The sequence below is a fragment of the Peromyscus californicus genome, unplaced genomic scaffold (assembly GCF_007827085.1).
Source record: "Peromyscus californicus insignis strain IS unplaced genomic scaffold, ASM782708v3 Scaffold_20__1_contigs__length_68692818, whole genome shotgun sequence".
Taxonomy (NCBI): Eukaryota; Metazoa; Chordata; class Mammalia; order Rodentia; family Cricetidae; genus Peromyscus; species Peromyscus californicus.
Window position 1 is genome coordinate 67,018,990 of NW_026294503.1, and position 18,904 is coordinate 67,037,893.

The window sequence follows — 18,904 nt, forward strand, 5'->3', positions numbered from 1 at the left end:
GAGTTCAAGGCCAGCCTAGTCTATAGAGCAAGATCCAGGACAGGCACCAAAACTACACGGAGAAACCCTGTCTGGAAAAACCAAAAAAAAGAAAATCAAACTACAATGAGATCACTTCACACTCAGCAAGTGGCTATAACCACAAAGACCTGGTGCCACAGGCCTTGTAACCCTTAGCTACATGGAAGGCTGAGGCAGGAGGATCCCAGGTTCAAAGACTACCTGAGCTAAAGGATGAGACCCCATTTCCAAGAACCAACATAGAGGACCAGGACTACTGCTCACTTGAGAGAAAGCTTGCCTAGCATGCATGAAGCCCTAGGTTCAATCCTCGGCACCACTAAACCAGGTATAATAGTGCACATCTGTAATCTCATGACTCAGAGGTAGAGACAGGAGGATCAAAAGTTCAAAGTCATCCTGGGCTAGTCCAGCATGGGCTACAAAGGATACTTCCCAAACATATTGTATAATTAAAATAAATACCAAAAAGGTGTGTGTATGTGTGCATATGTGCTGAAGATGTACCTCAGTTAGTAGAGAGCCTGCCCAGCATTCACAAAGCCCTAGGTTCAATCACACAACACAGCTTGAACCAGGCTGTGGTGCGTGCTCACATCCTCAGCACTCAGTTGGTAGAAGCAGGAGGGTCAGGACTGACAGCCGTCCTTGGCTACATAGAGGATTCAAAGCCAACCTGAGCTACAGGAGACCCTTTCTCAATAAAAGAACAAAAGAAATCAATATCAAGTATTGGTATGCATGAAGAGAAATGAGAACATCATACACTCCTGGAATTTTAAAATGGTACAGTTACTTTAGAAAAGATTAGAGCCAGGCGGCGGCGGCAGGGGCAGCGCACATCTTTAATCCCAGCACTTGGGAGGCAGAGGCAAGAGGATCTCTGTGAGTTTGAGGCCAGTCTGGTTTATACAGTGAGTTCCAAGACAAGCAGGACTACCCAGAGAAACCCTGTCTCAAAAGCAAAAAAACAAAAAACAAAAGACAAAAACAAAAAATTAAGAAAGGATGGTAGGAAGGAAAGAGAGAGGGAGAGAGGGAGGGAGGGAGGAAGAACAAAGAAAAGAAAGAAAAAAAGGAAGGAAGGAAGGAAGGAAGGAAACAGGTTAGGAATCCCGATCCCTATCTGGGAACTACCAACAGCTGACAGCTTCTGAGAGGAGGGTCAGTTGTCTTTAAGGGTGTGGCACTTGGAACCAAACTCCAATGGGAGCACAAAGTGGAATCAGTCGCTACTATATAACAATAACAACATCGATGATGAAGAAGAGGACATAGGTTGGAGATGCTGCTCTTCTGGAGGACTGAGTTCAATTCCCAGCACCCACGTCAGGTAGCTCACAACTGCCTGTAACTTCGACTCCAGGGGTATCTTGATGCCTTTGGACTCTACACGTGCCTACACTCGTTTGCACACACCCACACACAAACATATCATTTAACTATAAAAACACTGTGGCTGGAGAGATGGCTAAGAGCACTGGCTGCTCTTTCAGAGGTCCCAGGTTCAATTCCCAGCACCCACATGGCAGCTCACGACTGTAACTACAGTTCCAAGGGACTGGACTCTGTATGCACTGCATGTACACACTACGCAGATATACATGCAGGCAAAACACCCATCCCCATAAAATACAAATAAATAAACTTTAAAAATAGCTCTTTTCAAAAAGAGAGGTGGACTGGAGAGATGGCCAGCAGTTAAGAGCACTCGCGGCTCTTGCGGTAGGTTGGTGCCCAGCACCCCACGGCTGCTCTCAACCATCTGTAACTCCGGCTCCAGGGCATCTCATGCTCTCTTTTGGCCTGGGCAGGCACCAGGCATGCACATGATTATACATTAAGACAAAGATTAATTTAAAATATAATGAAAGACATAAAGTTGGGAGGAAATGGGGAACGGCACAGCACACGGAAGGAGTCATGGGGAGACCTGGGGGTTAATATGATCAAAATACATTGTATGCACGTATGAAAGTCTCAAAAAATAACCTTTTTTTGTCAATTAATTTTTATTTTATGTGTATTTTGTCTGCGTGTATGTCTGTGTAGACATGTACATGCAGTGTCTGTAGAGTCCAGATCCCCTGGAACTGGAGTTTCAGACAGTTGTGAGCTGCTATGTGGGTGCTAGGAATTGAACCCGAGTCCTCTGGAAGAGCAGCCAGTGCTCTTAGTCACTGAGCCATGAAACTTTTTTTTTTTTTAAAGAGGAGAAAAATGTTTCTTCTCCAGAAGGAAAAGAGAAAACAGGTTAGCACTCCCTCTACGATTAAATAAGCAATTCCACTCCTAGATATACAACCAAAAACAGAAAAAAGAAAGAAAAAGAAAAGCAAGCTCCGGGGGGTGGTGGCTCAGGCCTTTAATCCCAGCGTTTGGGAGGCAGAGGCAGGCATGTTCACACCAAAGCCTGGGCACCGATGCTCACAGCAGCATTATTCACGGTTGCTGGAAAGTGGAAACCACCCAAAGGTCCATCAGCTGGGAAATGGATATATAAAATGTACAAAACTATATCACGAAAATTATTCAGCCGTAAAAAGGAATGAACACAGATGAACTTGAGGACATTATACTAAGAAAAAGAAATTCTTTGCAAAAGGCCAGAATTAAAGTCGGGTGATGGTGGCGCACGCCTTTGATCCCAGTGTGTGGGAGGCAGGAGCAGAGGTAAGCAGATCTCAGTGAGCTCAAGGTCAGCCTGGTTGCCAAAGCAAGTTCCAGGACAGCCAGGACTGGCATACAGAGACACCCTGACTTGAAAAACCAAAAAAAAAAAAAAAAGCCAGAATTATTCCTAATTCCAGGATAGAGAAGCTCAGAGGCACTGTGCTGGTCACTGGCTGCCCAGACCTGGGGGGTGGAGAATTGTGGTACATGGCAATGATGATGAAGATGGCAACAGTTGTGTGGTGCCCCCCCCCACGCCTGTAATGACAGCACCAAGTGAGATCAAGCTTGAGGCCAACATGAGCCGCATACTGAGTTCAAAGACAGCAGCTAATGTCCGTCTAGTGTATCCATGTCCAGGAGCGAGTCTAAGCATTATGCACACTAATTAATTTAATCCTTACAACAGCCTTATGTAGTGACTTCTGTAGTACATCCATTTCACAGAGGAAGAAACTGACGTAATTTATCTTCTTATCTACCTGTAGTGCATTCATGCTGAGCTCCTGGCCTGGCTCCAGAGAGCAGCACCTAGCCCTCCTCCTTCCTTTGTTTAACCACACCTTTTGTTGGTTTCTCTTACTGCCCTATGTGAATCTTGTCTGAGAGTCAAGGATCAGAGAGTCCTCCAAGGATCAAAGGCCTGTGCAAAACGTGGTCCAGGAAACCTGGAAAACCCAGGTACCTGATAAATCAAGTAATTTGCACTTGGCATTTGGTCTCTGGGAGCTCCTTTTAGGTTGCTTTGAAGGTATGGAAATTAAGTGGCTAAACTGTAATAGAAAATAAAAATGTCCTGGGCAAAGGGAAAGTGCTTCAGTCCTTCGAGGCTGAACCCCCCTGCAGCCATGAAAGGCTAGATTCATCCTTAAGATGCCTCTCCTCTGAGTCTTCATTCCACCGACCCGCGTGAACTCACACACCCATGACGGGACACACAACGACATCTACCAATGGGCATTAAATTGTTCTCATTTCATACTTTGTTCCAGTAAATGTCCTCACGCACAGAAGTCTATGAGCTTGTGATAATTAACAACAATTCTCTGAACAGAGGATCTCTGAATCTGCAGGCAGATATATTTAAAACCTGTACACGGTACCAATCACACCCCACCTGGAAGCGAGAAATAACGGCCCACCTTCTCCCCCATGGCAGCAACGCTCATCAAAGCCTTCACATCCTTCTCAGTGTCTCCCTGTCCTGACTCTCGGTCCACAGAAACCTTCCACACTATGTATGCTTCGGGCACCTACCATGTCCCCACAGGGCTGCTTGGGATCCCCTTGGAAATTCAGAACCTAACCCACCTGCAAGTCTCTGCAGAGTCCCCGACACTAACAGGTGTGGAAATAAAGGAGTGGATGAGCGGTATCGCCAGCAGGAAGAACCCAACCCACCTTTCATGAGGGGAGAAGGGCCCGCCCCGCAACCCAGTGACCTCACTCACCTCAGCCTCGGCCAGACTAATCTGCCTCTCCAGATCTTCAGGGATCATTTTCCCTCTGAAAAAGAAAACCGGGTGAGTGGACAAAGTGCAGGTCCTCCAGAGCAGGAGAGGTCACCAGACACAGCCGGGTAAGCCAAAGAAGCAACAGAGGGGCCATGGCACACACTAACACCTCAGAGCACAGGCTGGGGATGGGAGTGGGCACCGGGAAGCGGGAGCGGCAAAATTCTGAAAGAAGAGTAGGCAGGAGAGGTGCACCAGGAATGAGGGCCTGAGGCCAGAGCATTTTCATAAGTAGGTGACACACGGTGCCAGGCTGGGTCAGGGCCATGTCGGCAGAAGGACCTTCACCTCTCATCAGCCTTGACCACTCGGACACTGTCAGTGCCAAGTCCCAGAAAAGCAGCTCCCTTACTGATGGAGTAGTGGCACTGTGGAAGAATGCAGAGGGCAAGTTAGCATGACCTGAGGTGACTGGAGCTGCGGCCCAGGGGCGAAGGATGGGGAGGGCAGAGACTGGTAAAAGCTGTGTGAGCTGCAACTGATGGGACCTTGTGGCCAGGGCTTTCAAGTGTTCATGTGAAGGGATTGTGTTGGATCTGAGTTAAATAAAGACTCAGAGCTGGTGGGGCCTGAGACTGCATTTCTAATAACCTCCCAGGTGATGTCCATATTGCTGGACCGTGAACTATCCTCAGAAGTGGAACCTGTGTCTAATGTACTTGTCTTATCCTACTTCCAAGAAAGCAAAAATGAGTATACACACATATTCAGCCTCCTTGGAAGAAAGCACACCCATTGGAGGGCAGGAAGAAGACTTGTAGGGTCTCTGATTGAGCTGAAGATTAGACTCAGGAGTCAGGGTTAGGCACGTGACTCTTCCCTACCTCCTTTGATGTGAAGAGGGCCAAGGGTGGCAGTGCCCGGAGGCCTCTCTGCTTGCAGTCTGGGTAGCGCTGATAGCGGGCCAGGTTCATGGCATACATGTTCGAGATGGAGCCGCCTGTCACAGAGAGTGGGCGGTAGCAAGGTGGTGAGTCAAGACTTCAGTTTCCTTCCCCTGACCTTTCTACCCAGAATTCATCAAAGAAGCAGGCATCACATTAGCTCCCGAGCCATGAATTCCCAGGATTCACAAATAGCACAGGAACCTGAAGAGCCCCAGGATCAGAAGACACCCCCTACACACCCTGGGCTGGCAACTAGGGTCACTTTTCCCATGATGGCCTCCAGAGCATTTCTGGCCAATGCCAGGATAAAGGGGACTGGGAAGCCTCTCCAAGGTCCAGCCCAGTGGAACCAGAGAGGAAACAGCCATCGCCCTCCATACTAGTTGCACAGAATAGGAGAAAGTAGAGGAGGTAGACCCTTTACAAAGACCCAAGTACAGCCCCCTTCTCACATACCAGGACAGAAGACCCCATCCCCAGAGTTCCAGCCCACCAGGGCACGGAGTTTCTTCAGCACCTCCTCTTCCATGAGAACAAACACTGGGGCAATCTCATATGTGTACCTGTCAGAGAACGTCAGTGAGAAGGAAGACTGAGGTGGAAGTACTGCCCAGCTAAGGCTTTAAACTAGGGGAGTGGGAGGAGGTGAGGAATCCCAAGAGAGAAATTGGTGGGTGTCAAAGAACCAGAGAGCTCACATGAGAAAACATGGGGTCAAGAGGCATGAGGAGGTTGGACGACAGAAGCCCAAAGGACAGACAGGAGGGAGAACATTCTGTCAAGCGGCATTTGCAGAAACAGTGGCATGGGGCAGAAACCACTCTTCTCTTCTACCCAGATGACTCTCCCCTAGCAAACCCAAGTCCTTTGTAGAAAGAGGACACTAGATGGCTCACTGGCTGGTGTTGAGGGTTTCTGTGATGATGCGGCCAGCCAGAGCATGGGGATCTAACCCTGAGAAGAGCTGGTTGAAGAACCGGGGGTGACCTGGAGAAGGGGGAGCAGGCAGGGGTCTCAGGGTGGAGCTGGGGACTGGGGCCAGAAACCCCTCCCGCCAGGATCCCGGGCACACCGGTCTTGACACTGTAGTGAATCACGGCCCGGCAGCGCTCCAGGATCCGCTCCCGAGACTCGCCCTGGCTCTGCAGCTCCAAATCCAGCAGCTGCTTCAGCTCTTCAGGCTCCTTCCATTCACAGACCTAGGAGGAGTGGCCAAGACGCAGGGATTTTAGACCATGGCTGAGATCCAGCCATAATGTAACAGATGCAAGGCATCACCAACTCCCAATGAAAATAGGTCAAGAACGCTTTCTTTCACAAGTGTACCCAAGCAAGGGGAAATGAAGGACGTAAGCGAGATCCAGGGCGCAGATCTTGAGGCACACAAGGGACATGGGTGAACTCGCTGGAGTCAAGTTTACAAGACGACGGGAGGAGGAGGAGGAGGAAGGAAAAAGTCCCACCTTCTCGGAGGCACTGGTCCCTTTGCGAACGGCCTCATCTAGGACGATCCCAAACACATCCCGGAGCAAGGCCTCCACAGCCATGGGATCCCCATCCAGGGCAGTGAGTGGTCTTGAGGCAGCCATCAGGATGAAATCTGCAAGCAGAGTGGAACGGTTCCTCATTCGGCCTGCGTGCCCCACTGGACCCAACACGCAAGACTTTCTACTTGGTAAAGGGTCCAAGGTCCTGGCTAAGTACAGACGAGGGTAGGTGGTAGCATCCAAGGAGAAAGCCGGTGGCAGCAGGAAGGGAGGGAAAGGCAACCAATGCTAAGTAGGTGGGATCGGCGGCCACCGTCTACCTAGGGCAGAGACATAGCACTTACCTTTCTGCCCAGGTCTATGTTCAGATGAGCTGGTGACAAGGTACACCATGAATAATAGGACCAAGACAGCGGAGAGTAGAGTAAAGCCAGAAGTCACATGGCCGTGGCATAACTCTCATGACCCTTGCCCGGATGAGAACTTTTACAGATTTGGGACAGGGACAGCTGGCTAAGTGCCCTGAATAATCATTAGCTGACAGAAGAAGGGGGGGGGGGGCATGAAGAGCAAGGCAAAGGCAGGTGGCACATCTACCTCAGGGAGGGGATCGGGAGTGGAGAAGGGATTCGCATTGTGACTCTAGTCCAGGGCATGGGGGAAGGCTGGAGGAAGGCGAGGCAAACAGCCCAGGAAGGGACTGAGTGTGAGAGTCAAACCATTCGACTTCTGAGACTGCAAAACTATTCTAGTTTCTCCTCTTCTTCTTCTTCTTCTTCTTCTTCTTCTTCTTCTTCTTCTTCTTCTTCTTCTTCTTCTTCTTCTTCTTCTTTTCTTCTTCCTCCTCCTCCTCCTCCTCCTCCTCCTCCTCCTCCTCCTCCTCCTCCTTCTCCTCCTCCTTCTCTCTCTTTCTCTCTCTCTGACAGAAGGTTTCTCTATGTAGCCCTGGCTGTCCTGGAACTCACTTGGTAGCCCAGGCTGGCCTCAAACTCACAGAGATCCACCTGCCTCTGCCTCCTGAGTGCTGGAATTAAAGGTGTGCGCCACCACCGCCCGGCTAATTTTCTTTTTCTTCTTCTTTTTTAGGGTTGCATGTATCCCAGGCTGATCTCCAACTTGATGTGTGGCCAACAATGATTTTGAACTCATCTTCCTGCATCTACTTCTCAAGGGCTAGGATTATAGGAATGAGCCACATCATACCCAGTTAATATCATCCTGGGACTCAGACCCAGGGTTTTTTGTTTTTTTTTTTTTTCTTTTTTTTGGTTTTTCGAGACAGGGTTTCTCTGTGTAGCTTTGCGCCTTTCCTGGAACTCGCTTTGGAGACCAGGCTGGCCTCAAACTCACAGAGATCCGCCTGGCTCTGCCTCCTGAGTGCTGGGATTAAAGGCGTGCGCCACCACCGCCCGGCAGACCCAGGGTTTTGTACATGCTAGGCAAGCACTGTACCAACTGAGCTACATCCATACCTTAGCCTCCCCCATCCCCCTTCTCTTTAGATGGAGACTTAGACATAGCCCAGGCTTTCCTTAAAACCAAACTCCTCCTGCTTCAGCCTCCAAGAACTGTGATGAACAGGCCTATGCTGTCAAGCCTGCTCTTCTGTCCTGGCTTCTGAAGTCCTCTCACAGGAGACCACGTTGAGGAAGTACTGTGTCACACAAGCATGCTCTCTTGCCATCCATACTAGGAATGAGACAGCCCCTGCCCTGACGGAGGACACAGACACTCATGCAATAATAGCGTAGGGCCTGATGGATCCTGACCCTAAGTGTCCTCAGAATTCAGAAAAGAAGTCCCAGGAGGCTGAAGTCTGGGAAGATCTGTGATAAAAGTGCAGCTGAGACTTGAGTCTGGGCAGGAGAAACAGAGCAGGTAAACAAGAGGTGAGAAGCACTGGAACAGAAGGAAGACCATGAGCTAATATGGGGATGAGCAAGGCTGGTTGATTCAGGCAGGAACTGGCCAGCTGGGACACAGGAGCAAAGGTGAGTGTGTTACGGCAAGCCTTAAACATCAACCAGACCCAGGAATCTAATCTCACCCTGCAGAAAATGAAGTCACTACAGGACTCTGTAGCAAGTCTTATAATTAAATTGATGCTGACAGCTAGTTGTGCTAGTTCAAGTCTGCAACCACAACTGGAAGCAGAGGCAGGAGGATCATGGCAAGTTCCAGGCCAGTTAGCACCACATACAAAGACCTTAACTAGCAAAGACAAAAACAAAACAAGAGTTAGAATGGGAAAGATGAGCGAGGTGGTGGTGGTGAACACCTTTAATGCCAACACTCTGGAGACAGGGGCAGATGGATCTCTGTGAGTTCAAGGCCAGCCTAGTCTACAGAGCTAGTTCCAGGACAATCAGAGATACACAGAGAAACCCTGTCTCAAAAAAGTTATATATATATATATATATATATGTGTATATATATACGTATATATATATAATTATATATATGAAAATTGATGTTTTCAGCTGATGTGTGTGTAGGCCCACTACTACAATCCTAGTGCTTAGAAAGTTGAGGCAGGAGGATCACTATGAGTTTGAGGCTAGCCAAAACTACATAGAAAGCCCTGTCTTAAAAAAAGGAAGAAAGAAAAGAAAGAAAGGAAGGAAGCAAGCAAAGAGAGAAAAGAAAGGAAAAGAGGGCTGGAGAGATGGCTCAGAGGTTAAGAGCACTGGCTACTCTGCTAAACATCCTGAGTTCAATTCCCAGCAACCACATGATGGCTCACAACCATCCATAATGAGGTCTGGTGCCCTCTGGCCTACAGGCATACATGCAAGCAGAACACTGTATACATAATAAATAAATTAATTTTTTAAAAAAGAAAGGAAAAGAAAGAGAGAGAAAGAAAGAGCAAGCTGGGTGGTGGCGGTGGTGGCCTATGCCTTTAATCCCAGCACTCGGGAGGCAGAGGTGCCAGTCTTGTCTACAAATGGAGTTCCAGGACAGCCAGAGCTGTTACACAGAGAAACTTCTCAAAAAAACAAGAGAGAGAGAGAATGAGAATGAATGAATGAATGAATGAATGAATGAATATAAAACATGCTCAAGAGGCCAGTTTTGGCAGCAGGACGCAAGGAGAATTGACAGGCAAGGAGCAGACTACACCAGGTTTGGACATTCTCTGGGTTACACTGCTTCTGACAAGTCTCTGTTGAAGGAAATGGAAGACTCAAAGATGACCGTGGAGTTCTGTACTTGGGTGACTGGAAAAGTTATAACCCCAGGACAAATGTGAAGGCAAGAGGAAGACACCGGAATGAAAGTGAAGGAGAGACTTCCTGCAAGTGTCCATCCAAGTGAAGCCTTCCCGAGACAGAGATCTGCCCTTGGGGAAGGCCCAGCTAGAGCTCCAGGGAGCTGAATCTTTGTAATGCTCAGAGGATGGTTGAGGGAGAGGTTTGAGGTTTGAGGAACCCCAGGAGAGTGCAAGCGGGTCTGAACACAGCCACTTTCCTGAGTGTGACTGCTCAGGCGTAATCCACTGTCAGCATTCACTGGGCTTCACACTGGCATTCACTGAGACACTCAGACATTTTATGTGTACTGGGTCTGGAGAAGTGGGAGCACTAGCCGGGATGTGAGATGGGGGGTCAGTTCTTCAACACCACTCTGCCAGCTCCCCTACCCCAACAGTGACTAACATGGAGTACAAAGGTCAAAAGACTAATTAAACAGGCAAATGGGGCTAGGGTAGAGATCAGAGCTTGCCTACCACATATAAGACCCTGGGCTCCATCCCCAGTACTACAAAAACAAACAAGATATAGGTGATCTCTTATTAGTATGCACAGAACTTCCTCACTGTTCTTTAACATAACAGCTTTATGGAGATACATTTTACATACCACAGAGCACATCCCTTTATCCAGGGGTTTTAGTATGGCCACAGACTTGAGCAAGCACCACCACTACCTAACTCTAGAACCTTTTCCTCATCCCAGGGATAAACTCACTGGCAGTCATGGTTCCTCCCACCCAAACCTCTGGCAACCACAAATCCACCTGCTGTCTCTACAGACTTGCCATGCTATGCACGTCCCTTCCTCCCCCCACCCCCCAGACAGGGTTTCTCTCTGTGTAGCTTTGGTGCCTGTCCTGGATCTCACTCTGTAGACCAGACTGGCCTCAAACTCACAGAGATCCACCTGACTCTGCCTCCCCAAGGGGCGTGTGCCACCATCACCTGGCCTGTGCAGGTCTCTTAAAAAGCAGCATAGACTATGTGGGGTTTCGTAACTGGCTTCTTTTACTTGGCACATTGTTTTAAAGACCGTAGCATGAGGCAGTATTTCACTCCTTTTCGTGACTGGCTCATACTCTTTGCAGGTACATTATGTACTTCACTTGGCCATTTGTAAGTTCCTAAATATTTCGATCACTTTTGCCATTTGGCTATGATGAATAATGCTGCTATGAACGTTTGTGTACAAGTTTTTGTGTGGGCATGTGTTTTCAATTCCCCTGAGGACATACCTGGCCTCTGTCCTCAGACTCACATGCTGAGTCACATGCTAACTCTATGTTTAACCTTTTGAGGAACTGCCAAATTGTTTTCCAAAATAGTTGCCCTTTTACAGTTCCCACCAATAACCTATGAGGACATCAGTCTGTCCACCTTTGCAGAGACTTGTCACCGTCTGTCTTTTTTTTTTTTTACCATAACCAGCTGCATGTTTGGTAAGGCCAACATTCATAAAACTTGTACCAATGTACGAAAATGTGGACCAACAAGATGGCTCAGTAAGTTAACAGTGCTTGCCACCAAGCCTGACCTCCTGAATTTGATCCGTGGACCCCACATGATAGGTGTAAAGAACTGACTCTTGTAGAGAAGTTGTCCTTCGACCTCTATACACACATGCATGTGCATGCACACATGCATACACACACATACACATACACACACACATACACACACACACACACATCAAAAAATGCCATTGGGACCAGTGAGATGGCTACAGGTGCTTGTTACCAAGCCTGATGATCTGCATTTGATCCCAGGAATCCAAACAGTGGAAGGAAAGATCGATTTGCAGAAGAAGTTGTCTCTAAGCAAACAAACTTAATTAGGAATTACATTTTTTAAAATGTCTTAGTAAATGTCCAGGCCCTTAGCTTCAGCAAGACAGAGTGACATACAACTTCTGAAATTGAGGAATAAAAATTTTTGAAATTGAGGTGTGTAGTATTTTACTGCAGTAATGTACTACTGTGAGGCCCTGATTTGACTCCCAGCACAACACATACACACACACACACACACATACACATACACACACACACAAAATAAATAAATAAAATAGACAGCTCAGTACAGTTTTATATAAGTAGAGCAGTCAGTTTTTTTTTTAAGTTTTTACTTATTATTTTTATGTGCGTTGGTGTGAAGGTGTCAGATCCCCTGGAACTGGAGTTACAGACAGTTGTGAGCTGTCGTGTGGGTGCTGGAAATTGAACCCAGGTCCTCTGGAAGAGCAGCCAGTGCTCTTAACCACTGGACCGTCTCTCCAGCCCTGCATCAGTCAGCTTTTATGAAGCATTGGCACATGTCAGAGCCCTCTGCCCCGTGCGAGCACAACTACAGATGGCCTTCTGTTTGTCTGTCTGTTTTAGAAAACAGGATTGTGCTGTGTGGCCCTGTCTGGCCCAGCACTCATGAGTTGAAGCAATCATACTGTCTCAGCCTTGTGAGCACTGGGACTTTAGATGCATATTCTTGTGTTCAGCTTTGTTTTGCTCCATTTTTGCAGTGCTGGGGATAGAACACAGGGACTAGGGTTCAATTATTCCTAGCACCCACGTTGACAGCGATTACAGTTGCAGGAGATCCAGTACCCTCTTTGGCCTCAGGCACTGCACACATGTGCTGCACATAATATATATATATATATATATATATATATATATACATGCAGGCGAAACAACCATACACATAAAATTAAGGTTTTTTTTTTTTTTTAAAGAGAGCAGACAGAAATAATGCACCCTTCAATCTGCATGCTCAGCACTCAGAGAGCCCTCATCCATCTCTTACAAAGGCCAGGGTCCCCAAACCGTGGAATGGTACCACCCACCATTCCAGTATCAATTAACAATCAAGGTAATACCTCACAGACATGTCCACAGACCAATATGATTTACACAATTCCTCAGAGGAGATTCAGGTATTCTAGGTTATGTCAGGTTGACAAACGCAATCATCACAACAGTGCCTCCAAATTTTTATATATAAAAATTTAAAAATTGGCCGGGCGGTGGTGGCACATGCCTTTAATCCCAGCACTTGGGAGGCAGAGCCAGGTGGATCTCTGTGAGTTCGAGGCCAGCCTGGTCTACCAAGCAAGTTCCAGGACAGGCTCCAAAGCTACACAGAGAAACCCTGATTTGAAAAACCATAAAAATAAAAAATAAAAATAAAAAACTAGAAAAGATTGAGAAGGGTTTGAGTGTGGTAGTGCACACCTTTACAGATCTCTGTGAGTTCAAGGCCAGAGTGGGCTGCACAGTGAGACAATGTCACCTAAATAAATAAATAATAATGATGATGATAATAATAAAAGTGGTTAAGGAGGGGCTGGGGAAATAGTTTTGTGATAGGCAAGGCCCTCAGTTCAATCCCCAGCCCCACAAAACAAAACCAAAAAATTCCAAAGTATATTAACTGCCAGGCTCAAGGAATGTCCCTTGTACATCATTTTATTTCCCAACTTCTTTATTCACTACCATCAAAGGTCTAAAGGATGGCAAAGGGAGCCAGGGAGCTGGTTTCTATTACGCAACCCATGCTGGCTCTCAAGAGAATGGGTTCAGCTTGTTCAGCAAACACTGACTGTCTACTTCTGCCTCTTGGCTGGCACTGCCCCAGGGACTGTGTTTATCCTGTGGGTTCCAGCTAGCAGCCAGCAAAAGAACCCATCATGCAGACTGAAGGCAAAATCATGTAATGGAGTGGGCACTCACTCCAGATGGCAGGACTGTACAGTCTGGACAAGCGGCCAGTCCAGGCTTCCAGGTGAAAGCACAGATGCCATCGTCCTTCAGGAAATGGTGGTGAGGACACACACTCATCAAGAACCATCACAGCACTGTTTGCTTAAGTGATGGAGTGAAGCTGTTACACAGAGAAGCCCTGACTCAAAAAAAAAAAACAAAAAAGTGATGGAGTGAGCCTGATAGTCTGACAGAGGCACACTATATCAGAGGAGTCTTGCCTAAGGGCAAAGAGATCTGGACAGCTAGCTACTGGGGCCTTTGAGATGGTGCGGCAGGTAAGGGCCTTCACTCTCAAGCCTGGTGAACTGAGTTTTTCCATCCCTGGACCCAAATGGTAGAAGCGGAGAACTGACTCTCAAAAGCTGACCTCTGGCTGGGAGGTGGTGGCACATGCCTTTAATCCCAGACAGAATTTGGGAGGCAAGGGCAGGTGGATCTCTGTGAGTTCAAGGCCAGCCTGGTCTACAGAGCAAGTTTCAGGGCAGCCAGGGCTACACAAAGAAACCCTGTCTCGAAAAACAAAACAAAAAATTTGTCTGCTAGCAGGGCATCGTGGACTTTGTCTTTAATCCCAGCACTTGGGAGGCAGAGGCAGGCAGAACTCTGAAAGTTCAAGGCTAGCCTGGTCTACATAAGTTCCAGGACAGCCAGGGCTACAAAAACACATTGTTTTTGTTTTTGAAAGAATTTATGCTCTGACCTCCACTTGTACACATATGTACTCATACACACAGGTACAAATAAAATAAATATATATATATACATGTTTTAAAGGAAAAAGTTAAAAAATTGGCATAGCTATGCTATACAACAGAATGGTTCCAAACTTCGGCACAATTAAAATGGAAATAAAACGAAAAACAAGGAGTTAGTCAGGTGGTGGTGGCATACACTTTTAATCCTAAAACTCAGATTCAGAGGCAGGTGGATCTACAGACCAGTCTGGTCTACAGAGCAAGTTCCAGGACAGGCTCCAAAGCTACACTACAGAGAAACCCTGTCTCAAAAAACCAAAAAAAAAAAAGAAAAGAAAGAAAAAGAAACCCAGCCTCAAACAAACAACCCCCCCCAAAAAAAAACAAGGAGTTGTAGACTGGAGAAATGACTGTGATAAGAGCAGTTATTGGTCTTGCAGAGGACCCAGGTTTGGTTCCCAGCACAGGACCATCTATAACTCCAGTTCAAGGGGTCCCAACACCCTCTTCTGGCCTCTTAGGGTACTGCACACATATGATGCACATACATACATGTAGGCAAAACTTTCATACATTTAAAAACTAATACACATATGATTAAAAATTAAATCTTAAAAGTATTTAGTCACAATCAAATACTCTTAAGTAAATGTGAGAAGATAACTACCTAAGGAAGTCCACTGTTGAATTATTATCATCTTTTTGTTGTTGTTGTTTGTTTCTTCCCCAAGACAGGGTACCATATAGCCCAAGGATGACCTTGAGGTTCTGATTCTCCTGCTGAAGGGACTCTAGCCAGTTTGAACATGGCAAACATGGCTCTGGCAGGCCTTGCCCTTCTCCCTCATTCCCTCTGCCTTCCTAAAAACTGTTAGATTACATTCCGAAAGCAAGCCACCAAGGTCCATTCCCTTATTTGTCCACTTCCTCCTTCTGAGGCTGACTACCAAGGTCCAGCTATCAAAGTACTGAAGTCTAGCAATCAAGACTCACCTAATTAACACGCTAAATTAAAATTAAACACCTCATCCCAACACAGGGTTTCCCCTTTTACCTTTATAAACTGCCATTTGCCTATGGGTCTGTCTCCTCTGGATCCAGAGGCAATCCTTTGTCCCACTCCAGGACAAATGCCCCTCCCACCATCCCTCCCCCTCCCTTGTCCCCTTCCCCTTCTCTCCCATACTCTGTCTCCTGTCTTTGTCTCTTATTCCCTGCCCTTTGTCCCTCTGGGGCAAATAAGTCTCTTTTGTGCTGAGAACTTGGTCTTGGTGGTCCTGAGTCGATACTGGGCCTCTCACCTGCTTCTACCTATCTCCCAAGTACATGGATGATCGTGGCCCCTTCACTAGGAACTCCGACTGTCTGGGGTGGTTTGCCTTGGGTGATTTTTGTTTAGTTTCATTTTGCTTTTGTTTTTTGTCTTGAGACAGTCTCACTGTGCTGCTTTGTTGTTCAGGCTTCTGAATTTCTGGGTTCAAGGGATCCTCTTGCTTCAATCTCTCAGGCAGCTGGGACAACTGGTATGTATCATCTCACACAGCTTTTGTTGTGAAACAATTCTGAAAATATGAACTTGCACTCAAATGTCAAACATACACTGCTGGGTTTGTAACCCAACACTCAAGGCTGAGGCAGGAAGAACTTGGGAGACTTTGAAGCCAGCTTGAGCTACAGCCTAAGGTCCTACCCCAAAAACAGAAAGTAAAATATACTTTCTGGCACATTATAAGTGATGAAAAAAACACGTACTGGGTGAAAAAATATTTGTATGAATTCAGAAGAAGTGTCACGGTACAGAGGTCACCAAACCAATAAGACTTGGGGAGTGGTGGAGAGTAGAAGAGAACTCGGTAGCTGACTGTTGAAATATGCCAGGCCATGGATTCCATCTATCCCCAGCACCAAGAATATAATAGTAGGGGCTAGAGAGATGGCTCAGCAGTTTAGAGCATTGGCTGCTCTTCCAGAGGACCCAGGTTCAAATCACAACATCCACATGGCGAATCACAACTGTCTGTAACTCCAGGTGGTTCATAGGAGTCTCCAATAACAGTTTCTAGGTATTCTACGCCCTCTTCTGGCCTCTAAGGACACCAGGCACTCAAGTGATATACAGACATACATGCAGGCAAAACACTCATACACACATAAAGATAAAAATTTTAAATATATAATAATAAAACAATGATAAGAATGATTATCTTCAAGAGCATGACTAGAAGAAAAATTAACCATTTTCTTATAATTTTGTATCCTGTAGACTGGCAATGGATAAGCTGCCTGTCCTGGATCTTGCGCTGTAGACCAGGCTGGCCTCGAACTCACAGAGATCTGCCTGCTCTGCCTTCCAGATGCTGGACTTAAAAGGTGTTTGTCACACTTCCTTGCTTAAACTAATTTTAAAAAACGTGTTTAGTGTGTGTGTGTGTCTGTGTCTGTGTGTGTGTCTGTGCAGGTTCAAGTGCCTGTGCACACCCGGAGGTCAGAAGAAGGTATTTCATGTCCGGCCTATTACTCTACCCAGTCCTTTAGAAGCAGGGTCTCTCCTGCAACCTGGGGCTCCAATTCCCTGTTAGGCTGGAAACCAGCAAGTCCCAGAGTCCTCCAGTCTCCGCCCTCCTCAGAGCTGGGTTTACAGGCATATTCCCATGACCAGGTTTGTTACCTGGCTGACAAGATTCAAGATGTCCCAGCAAGCACTCTTTTGTTGTTGTTTGGTTTGGTTTTTCCAGACAGGGTTTCTCTGTGTAACAGTCCTGGCTATCCCGGAACTGGTTTTGTAGACCAGGCTGGCCTCAAACGCAAAGATCCACCTGGCTCTGCCTTCCAAGTGCTGGGATTAAAGGCATGCGCCACCACCGCCCGGCTTCCCAGCAAGCACTTTTAATAGCTGGTCCATCTCCCCTGGGCCCCAATTTGTTTTTAAAACGTTCCTGGTGACATTTCTCTCCGTTGTATGTCAATTTTAGGGTGATCCTAAGAGGACATGGAAATTACTTTAATGGTCTAAAATGTGCAGGGCTATGATTAGGAAACCTTATCTTATTTCATTATAGACTTTTTTTTTCTTCGATAGTGTCTTGCAGTCTCCTAAGCTCACAAGACAGCAGCTAGAATAGAAACTAGAACTTCCGAGGAATTCACGTTTCCTTCTGCTAAGCGTGCACTTCGAGTATTCCATCTTTTAGTTTCCTCTTTTCAAATGCAGCCTGGCCCAGGGAGCAACATGCATGTTCAAGTCTCCAAGAAGACTAGTCCACCGAAGGGGAAAAGGTCTTTTCCTGCACTGAAGCCTAGGTTAGATCACCTAGAATAGGGAGGAGAGAAACTAACGAGTCTGGCTCGGGGCACAAGGTTGCGGGACCGGAGCAGGGCGGTCTTGGGTACTTGGAGAACGTCTCCGGGACTGATAGTGTGTACCGCAAGGCTGCGCAATGATTTAACTCTTCTCCCCACAGCCTGCAGGTCTGCGCCGGACAGCAAGCTCCGGACACACAAACCCGACCAAGTGAAACGAAAAGATAAGAAGCACGAACTGTTCTAGCTTCTATTTGGGGCTCCGGACTTAGGAGCACCAGGAGAGAGAGAGATGGAGGTGTTCCAGGAGCCAAGCAGCGCTCCCCAGCGAACCCTCTCCAAGAACACTCAGCCCCTTGCAGACTCGCGGAGCGAGCCGGGTGCCTGCCCTCAGTCAAGATGGCGGCCGAGGCGCCACCGCGCCACGGCGCACGCGCGCCCCTTCGCACCACCCTCCTCCGGTCCTCCCGGCCGCCACCCCTCCCACCCGCCAGCTGCAGCGCTCCGCGCGTCCCCAGCCTCACCCCTTTTCGGCGGCCCCCTCCTGTCCAGGCTCCCGGGCCCGGAAGTGGATGTGGCCGCTCGGCAAAGGAGACGAGGGGGAGGGAGAAGTGCTTCCGGGGAAACGGGCCCCGGGTTGGTGTTTGTAAACTTGCCTCGGTCCCGGCGCGGGCAGCGGCGGCCGCGGGCTTGGCACGGGGTGCTCGGGGCCCGGCGGAGGCGCCGCGCGGCGGAGGAGACGGCGGGCGGCCGCGCCGGGCAGGTAGGCGCGCGCCGCGGGGAGGCAGCGTCGAGCGGGCGGACGGCGGCGCCTCAGCAGCTCGCAGGCCGTGGGGCGCCGCGCGCGAAGGGGGAGGGGAGCGCGGCGGCGGAGGAGGGGCGCGCGGCGGCGGAGGGAGGGGGCGGCCGCGAGGGGAGGGCCGCGGCCGCCCCCGCCCCGCCCGCCCCGCCCTCCCCGCCGCCGGGGGTGAGGGGGCTCGCCGGGAGGGGGCGCGGGCGCGGGCACGCAGGTCGCGCGCGGCTCGCCCGGCCCGGGGCTCGGCCCCGGGTCCGCGCGCTGCGGCCGCTGCTTGCTCGCAGAGGAGCTCGCCCGCCCTCCACCTCCGCGGCCGATCTGCGTACCTTCGGGCGGACGCCGAGTTAACGCTCACGTGCGGGCGCTGCTGCCGAGTCGGTGTCCGCCAGCCACCCACCCCGGCGCTCGGCCGTGGCCCCCCGAGCTTCCCTCCACCGCGGTTCTGCCCGCGTCTGTGGATGTGCCAGCCTTGCAGGCCGGCCCACTCGGCACAAAAGCCCCAGAGGGCCTCCGCCCC

General features: G+C 48.7%; 1 protein-coding gene across 14 annotated transcripts in view; it reads right to left on the bottom strand.

Annotated features, from left to right (window-relative positions):
- Csad (cysteine sulfinic acid decarboxylase) overlaps nucleotides 1-18,827 on the bottom strand; it is a 52,720-nt gene extending 33,893 nt beyond the window's left edge. For 11 of the 14 annotated variants that reach the window (XR_008220720.1, XR_008220719.1, XR_008220718.1 and 8 more), the window contains exons 1-8: nucleotides 18,714-18,827; nucleotides 6,559-6,695; nucleotides 6,168-6,294; nucleotides 5,992-6,082; nucleotides 5,552-5,658; nucleotides 5,033-5,148; nucleotides 4,497-4,576; nucleotides 4,146-4,200 (exon numbers count right to left, since the gene is read on the bottom strand). Coding sequence is in view for 9 of the 14 variants with exons in the window: in XM_052749049.1 (XP_052605009.1) it covers nucleotides 4,146-4,200; nucleotides 4,497-4,576; nucleotides 5,033-5,148; nucleotides 5,552-5,658; nucleotides 5,992-6,082; nucleotides 6,168-6,294; nucleotides 6,559-6,684 (702 nt within the window). In the remaining 5 variants the exon portion in view is untranslated. Of the gene's footprint in view, nucleotides 1-4,145; nucleotides 4,201-4,496; nucleotides 4,577-5,032; nucleotides 5,149-5,551; nucleotides 5,659-5,991; nucleotides 6,083-6,167; nucleotides 6,295-6,558; nucleotides 6,696-18,115; nucleotides 18,220-18,247; nucleotides 18,353-18,713 lie in introns of those variants that run through there. The other 3 variants (XM_052749045.1, XM_052749051.1, XM_052749052.1) reach the window with 3 other exon arrangements.
- Nucleotides 18,828-18,904: the final 77 nt, after the last annotated feature.